General features: G+C 44.5%; 1 protein-coding gene across 2 annotated transcripts in view; it reads right to left on the bottom strand.

The window, feature by feature from the left end:
• Positions 1 to 2,116: 2,116 nt before the first annotated feature.
• TMEM68 (transmembrane protein 68) overlaps positions 2,117 to 8,001 on the bottom strand; it is a 62,073-nt gene continuing 56,188 nt past the window's right edge. For both annotated transcript variants that reach the window (XR_005794266.1, XM_040487774.1), the window contains one exon: positions 2,117 to 3,609. Coding sequence is in view for 1 of the 2 variants with exons in the window: in XM_040487774.1 (XP_040343708.1) it covers positions 3,571 to 3,609 (39 nt within the window). In the remaining variant the exon portion in view is untranslated. The remainder of the gene's footprint in view (positions 3,610 to 8,001) is intronic.

The following is an 8,001-nucleotide window of genomic DNA, read 5'->3' as shown; positions in this document are numbered from 1 at the left end:
GTAGGATTCATCCTTATCCTCAGGGACAAATGGTGGTGGGTTCTCCTTGACAGAAGGAATGGACCCTCCTTTACCGGACTATGAGGAGAGAAAGCTGTCTGAGGAGAGATGGGAGATGTTGGTGGATGGTGGGTGGAGAGCTGAAGTTCTAGAATGAAGGTTATGATTTTTATTTTCTCAGTAAAGTTCATGGAGCTCACAAGTTAGGAGGCTGAGAGCATCGTAGCGGGGCTAAGAAATCAGGGAAAGTTCGGGATCATCTTGGGTTAGCCACTAAGAACTTATATAAAAGATCTTCGGCCAATGCTTAGGGTCTTAATGATGTTAGAGACTATAACCCCAATTTACATGGAGCTTTTGATGTTCAGCAGGCTGGAGACATAGGTAGAGATATTGAATGATGGGCTAGATGGGGAAATGCCTAAACAGAAAGAAGCTGACAGCAGAAGGTAGAAAAGTGAAGAACTTTGAGATTTGAGTGGTACGGTGGGTAATGGGGGTGGTTGCCCAACCATGCAAATGTGCTTAATGCCACTGAATTATAGACTCCAGAAAGGTTAAAATGGTACATTTTCTATATACTTTACCACAATTTTTGTTTAAAAACTTAAAAAAAGTCATGGATACACTATTTGGCAACCATCGTGGTAATAAATGATTTAGGCACCAATGGATACTCACACTAGTGGGTGTGAGTGTGGAAGAACAGGAAATTTAGAGTATCAAAAATACCTCCCTTCAAGGAATTTAGAAGGAAAACAGTGACTTTAGAGTGGAAAAACCAGGCAGACGGCATCTTAACCAAGTGGTCAGGTTCATTTCACCATTATTGGGAGTAATGGACCCTCTGGGCCTCCTGACAGCTGCACCGAGAAGAACACAACAGAACTTCATTTCAGCCGTGCTCCTGACAAAAATGCATAGCCTAAATTTAATGACGACGAAATATCAAGATAAAAACCATCACAATGAAAAAGGAAATTCCCACTTCAACTGGCTCACAACAAGGAACATTTTTCTTTCGCCGGGAGGTAGAATGGCCCCTGGCTTAGGTAATCTAGCATTTTTAAATTTGTTTTTGTCTCTTGACATTTTTCATTCTGCCATCCTTTGCCTGTTTAGCTCCCCTAGGCCTGGCAAGAGTGGCTGTGGTTCCAGAAACAGCAACAGGCAATGGAGACAAGGAGCTCTCTCTTCACATATTTATCATTTTTTATCAGAGGAGCCCAACATAGTTACCCTCCTGGGTCTTTAGCCCAAACTGGGTCACATGCAAACCCCCAACAAATCTCTGTCAAGGGGAAAGGGGTTCCCTGGACTATTCAGCAAATCTGTGGGTTCCATGTGTGGAAGGGTGGCCACCAAACCAAAGTGGGGGTCTTCAGCAAGGAAGACACGGGAATGGCTATTTCAGGATGAACAGTGGACATCCAGGGTCAAGGCCAGCTGCAACTTAGAATGTCAGATGATTGGGGCACCTGGATGGCTCAGCCAGTTGAGCGTCTGACTCTTGATTTCGGCTCAGGTCATCATTTCACAGTTTGTGAGATTAAGCCCTATGTTGGGCTCTGTGCTGACAGGTCAGAGCCTGGATGGAGCCTGCTTGGGATTCTCCCTCTCCTGTCTCTGCCCCTCCCCTGCTTGCTCTCTTTCTCTCTCTCAAAAATAATAAATAAACTTAAAAAAAAAAAAAAGAATAGTAGACAATTCATCCATCAGGTAGGGGACCAAGGGTCACCATGGGGGTTACGTTTTGGGGGAGGAAACTGTAAATCTGGAGGTCGGTAAGCAGCAGCAGGAAAGACACATGAATGATGCTATGAGCAGAAGATACGGACCAAAAAGAGGCTCCTTTTGTTTGGTTAAAATGGACAAATAAGGGTACGAAAGTGGTACCAGGCACAGCAACACGAGGTGTATAAAAAGAATCCTCTAACCCCCCTTTTTTGTAAAAACTAACATCTTCAAGGTTAGTGCATAGGAAAGGCAAATGAGACAGTACATACTCAAATAATGCGACTTGGATGGGCAAGGGAAAATAAGTTAGTTTTTCCAGAAGAAAATGGATGGACGATGTCTTGTATGTACTATTACCTTTTTTTCTTCTTTTATGTAAAAAAAAAAACAAAAAACAAGACATTCGCTGGGATTCACAACGTCCCTGTCTAGCCTAGTATAGTGCTTTATAACCCCAAATCTCAAGAAACTTAATACCATGCTTGCCTACATGTAAGACCAATTAGTCTTTTTCAGTCTTAAACACACAGGAAATACAACTGTTCATTTCCAAAAGTTATTGCACACAGATTTCACAAAATCTATTTAATTGTGTCATGGAACACTTAAGAGACCTCATTGTAGCATCTCATGCTGGCAGTGATCAATAAAAATGAACAATTCCTAGATTCAATTTGCAGAAAACTCAATACAATACATTTTACAGAAGGGATCTCTTTGTTATGTCTACATTCTAGGCATAGTGTTGTCCTGAAAGCTGATCTTTAGGGGAATCAAATTCTTTTGATTTACCAGTAGAGAAAAACATTTTTGAACAGATTCTAATTTCCTAGCTAGTGGGACTTGTTGCTTGGGATTTAAATACATCGGCGCATTTTTATACATCAATTAAACCCCTTCTATTCTATGAACTCTAGCGACTTCATCGCAAGAAAATGTTTTTATCTTTTCATACACTTTGTGGTTTATTCAGTAACTATGTATCACATGGCAAGAGTTCTGGAAGGAACCAAGGACACAGTGGTCAATGATACAAACCATTGCTGACTAACAATACATGACATGTATCCAGTTGCGTATACCAGGACTGTGCCAAGTGAGCTACATCTGGGTTTTCTGTTTGTGTGTTTTCTGGGGTTGTTTTTGTTTTTGTTTTTGTTTTTCTCAAAGAGGTCACGTGAGTTGCCCAAGCTATCATAGACAAGAAGCGAAAGAGGCAACATTCAAACCCAGTTTGGTTGCCTCTGGAACCCAAGCGCTTAACTACAGTGCTCTAATGCTTCTGGTAGATCATATACGTTAAGAAACTACAAATGTGACAAAGGAAACCTACGGCAGCCCAACTTGCAAGGGGACAGAGAAGACCAAAACGGATGTGCCATTTTAGCTGGACAAGAGTCGTCCAAGGAAAGCAAGAAGAATTGAGGGCATTGTACAGTTAAGCAGAGGAGAAAGGGGGGGCAAGGTGCAGAGAAACTAAAAGAAACAAAAAACCTTGTATGGCTACAAACAAGTGGTGGGTGGAGACAGATCCCTGTCAACAACACAGGACTTTATCTAAATGCAGAGGCACCTCATCTTAGCACCTCAGCGTGGCTTTCTCTAGTCTTCCATTTTTGTGCGTATTTGCCCGTAGTTTTCACAGAACAGTTCAATTTCTTATCAGTCGAATACGAATACATTTAGTTTTCTCCCATTTTTCGTAAATTAGAATGATACAGGACTTGGGTTACCGGACTACGTTTCGAAGAAAATGATTTCAAATGACGACGACTTCCGCTTCTTGATCAGGGTCCTTCACGGTGAAGAGATGTTTTGGCTGGTTTTGCAAAATCATTGGCGTAAGGTGGGGATCCTCGGATCTCCAGCCATCTGAAAGGCACAGACCTTATCATAAGTGGATACCCCCTGCTTTATACACACACTCGGACAACTGGTTGGCAGGTTGGGGCCCAGCTCCCGGCAGTGGCATCTAGGACAGAAGAGTCCACCCAAGGAACCAGGCTTTGCGGCTCAGAGTCAAGGCCTTCGCTTGCAAGAGGCAAGTCCTTGAAGGCACTTGCTTCTAAGAGACACCTGTTACGCCAAAATTAAAGTGATAGCGTGATGCTTTCCTGGTATATTGACACCGTTCCCCTAATGGGCCGACTTTACGAGGTGGCGAATGGATTTTCAAGCTCTGAATGGCACCTGGCTTGTGAGGAGTGTTCAACAGGTGTTGGCTGCTGCTATTAAATCAGGACCCTCACGGATGTACCACATTTAAAATTACTCCTTGCGAGCCTTGTCAGGTTGCTAGGGAAGATTCCCCAAGGCCTTGGGAGGGGGCCTGGCATGACAAGGGAAGGTCCAGCTGCTGGGTAAGGCGGTGCTCGCTGAACTGAAGGGGGCCAGTTATGAATGAGTCTCATTAGGGGAGGTTGACATGCCTGGAGCCCAGGCCACGCTGCGGGGGATCCGTGACGAAGAGCTTAACGCTATGATGGCACTTGACAGGTCTCGTTAGCTGGTTATAAATGATAAGACTAGCAATTTTTACTGCCTCTGCTTCACCTCAGTCCTGGAGGTTATCGCTTTTAGATGCCTTTCCTCCTCCCGACTGACACACAGAGCTCCACACAGACCCCAAGCCCACAGTTGTCATCTTAATTAACTTAATGCTTCGTTCCCTGGGGAGACAGACTCACTCCAGCCATCCTGCTTCCGGGATTTGGTGAGGTTCTTATGGTTCACAATTTCTAAACAGTCGTGCACTGTCACATAATGAATACTTACCCTCGGAAGGCTTGGTGGTAATCTTCTCACCTCAGGTCCTCAATGCAATTCTGGATGCCACTATGCACCCCAACTAAGGGAGACGTGAAGAATGTTGATGTTTCCCAGGTTCTGCAACACTAACTTAGGTGTGGAGATATTCTAACATAGGCGACTATCCCATGGGTTCCCGAATATCCAGCAGTAAAAAGATGGTTTAACAACGTAAAGGGTGTATTTGTTGTGGAATATTATGCTTATATCAGAAAGGATGAGTTAGGTCTATATCTGTTCATTTGGAGTGGTGTTCAAGGTATGTTTTTGCTTTTTTTTTTAAGGTTTTTAAAAAATGTTTATTTATTTTTGAGAGAGAGAGAGGAGAGTGAGTGGTGAGGGGCAGAGAGAGAGGGAGACACAGAATCCGAAGCGGCCTCCAGGCTCTGAGCTATCAGCACAGAGCCCGACGTGGGGCTCGAACTCACAAACTGCGAGATCGTCACCTGAGCTGAAGTTGGACGCTTAACCGACTGAGCCCCCCCGGAGCCCCTGTTTTTTTCTTTTTAAAGCAGGTTTCAAGACCATGTGTATAATTGGATTTTATTTTTGCAAAAACAACACACACACACACACACACACACACACACACACACACCCCAGAGGACAACATTCCCATCTAGTGCACATCCATTTGAATATGTCTGGGCATCTATGAGGAAGGAGGGGAAGGTGTTCACTGCACAAGAGGAAGCTGACAACACACACCTCAGAGGCTCCCAGAGGGGGAGGCATGAGGGGGATCCTTTTAATTTCTTTATATGCCTTTGGACGAATTCAGTCATTACAAAGAACATGCTTTACTTTTGTAGTTCAGAAATCTATTAAATAGGATTTAAACAGGAAAAATTGCTCCAACCCAAAATAAAAAAAAGTTTCCCTAGAGACTTCTATTTGGCCATTACACCTCCACTATAAGGTGAAAAATCATCTCAGAAAGGAGGGGCCGGACTCTAAACCGTCTGTTGCTGTGTGTGTATTTCCTGATTCTTGAAAAGTGGCCTAACATGGCCTGGCCTCCTATCGGGTGTCTCCAGCTCCGAGGGCAGGGCCTCCTTTCCAGGGCCTGCTTTGTTAGGTCTTTCTTTCCCTGGCTCCCCTTCCCCTGATGGCTGCCTCGTCACTCACCCCGCATCTCTCAGTGGCTATTGATCGTTAACGTTGACTGCCTCCAAGCATCTGGGTCCTGACTTGAGAATTGGGCTTTGATTCCCGCCTGGCTCAGTTGAACCCAGGTCAGAGCTGCGCCAGATTATGTGCCTTAGTTTACACGAAGCCATCTCCTCCCCTCCATGGCCTAAACTGCAAGACGAGCCTGGATCTTGAGCCCCGTCACGGACTATGAGTTGACTCAGGGGCAGCAGGAGATCATGACAGAAGGGTCCAGGACGTGGATCTCCTTTGAGCGGAAGAGAAATAAATTCCCAACGTCTGGAAGTTCTGTCACATGCAGACAACGCATCCTAAAACCCATATACCGAGGTTTCAAATTCTGCAGTGATTGATTGCTTATTTACTCACTGTGCACGTTTTTAATTAGCAGGTAGATGTGAAGCATCTATTATGTGGCCAAGCATTGCCCTATGCCCCGAAGGACACAAAGAAAGTAGAAAGAGTCACAGTCCTGAAGAGGTTTATATTCTACCTAGGCAGCTAAGATCAAACTAAGGAGACGACGAGAGGGCGGGGAAAGCTGGCTTCGTCTTTAATTAATTTATGTGACAGTGGTTGAAAGTCCAAGAGGAGAGGAGAGGAATGGAAGTCTGGGAGAATGACAGACAGTAGGCTCCGTTTTGTAAGAATGGATTTCTTTCAGTGAGGAGCGCCTATGAGTTCTGTTGTAAAATGTTGTTGTTAAATGAGTTAAATGATTTCTCTAGAGATCCATTATTCCTCATTTGGCACTTTAGGTTAGGCTTTTGAAATAAACCGAGAAATGCCGGAATAATAAATCATTAGCAGAACGCAGAACTATTGTTCATGCGAGGAGAGGTGACTCAAGATGGTTATTGTACAGAAGGTGTCTTTTTTTTTTTTTTTTGGTTAGTCCTTGTGAGTCTGATAACATGCTTCCGTTTCTCAACAGGAATGTGAGGGGGACTGGAAAAGCACAGCCTTCTTGGGCTCCACTGCTGGTGCCCACCTTGGACTGCCAGGTCACCGTCATTGATATTGTTCTTGATCTGCTTGATATTACTAAAACCCCAACTTTCGTCCTGCCCCTGACCTTTCTGTACAGAAGCATAGCTTTATAAATCATGGCAGCTCAGATTTATAAATTTCTAGCCATCAGGGGCACATGGGTGGCTCAGTCCGTTAAGTGTCCAACTTCTGATGTCAGCTCAGGTCACGATCTTGTGGTTCGTGAGTTCCAGTCTCACGTCGGGCTCTGCACAGACAGTGCAGAGCCTGCTTAGGGTTCTCTCTCTCTCTCTCTCTCTCTCTCTCTCTCTCTCTCTCTCACTCACTTTCTGCCCCTCACCTGTTCCTGCTCACTCTGTTTCTCTCAAAAGAAATAAATAAATGTAAAAACATAAATTTACGGCATCAAAACTATGATGCTCTGGAAGATTGGAATCATTTAGAATCTCTGTTAGGAGTAAGAGAAAAACTCTCCTTCTTCCCTGGATTTTCGGAATGGGATGGATATGGAAATGAGCCTTATACCAGTCATGCTCGGTAGTTGTGGACAGGGTAAGTCCACTGAAAGCTGTTGTCTTAAACCCCGTGTCTTTAGCCCAGATCCTCTAGAAGGCAGAGCCAGAGGCAAGGATTAAGATGCTAATGGTTAGCAAGGCCAGGACAGTGATGGTAAAGTAAAAAGAGGTGCAAGAAGCAAGAATTGTGACACAGAGTATTGGGAGATGTTAGCATTGCCGCTCGAGCTGGTTTTCACTCAATGACAACAAAAAACCAGCAGGTTGCTCTGCAGTATATTCATTCACCACATAGGATTTTCCAGAAGAGTTGTTAAGAGGAACTGCATCTCAGAGTAGTTCACGGCAGAGAGAAAGGAGGAGAATGATCATGTCTAACTTCCACTCATCACTTGCCACCAGCCCCCCCACCCCTTTGCTGGTATTCACTTCAAGGGCAGATACCTCTCCCACGTGCCCAGGTAGCATCATCCAGCCCACTGGAGGCCGCACAGAAACGCAGATACCATACTCTTCTGTGTAAAGTTTTAACGAGGCCCAAGAGTGGGAGAGCAACAGGGTTCAGGCAGTGGGCCAGCCAAAGAGGCAAGAAAGAGGTGGTTGAGTGGGTCTACGAGGGAGGGCACGGTTTCAAACCTGTTACAGAGTCACATGCTAACTGGGTATGCTTAAAAGATATCTTTGCCACTGGCCCACTGTGTGTGTGTGTGTGTGTGTGTGTGTGTGTGTGTGTGTGTGTTTAAAAATTATGAAGTAATTTTGGTTATGACATTTCTGATACAGTCAACAAAAGGAACAA

Source organism: Herpailurus yagouaroundi, unplaced genomic scaffold (genome assembly GCF_014898765.1).
Source record: "Herpailurus yagouaroundi ecotype Mexico unplaced genomic scaffold, PumYag 165, whole genome shotgun sequence".
Taxonomy (NCBI): domain Eukaryota; kingdom Metazoa; phylum Chordata; class Mammalia; order Carnivora; family Felidae; genus Herpailurus; species Herpailurus yagouaroundi.
This window is presented reverse-complemented; position numbering and strand designations above follow the sequence as displayed.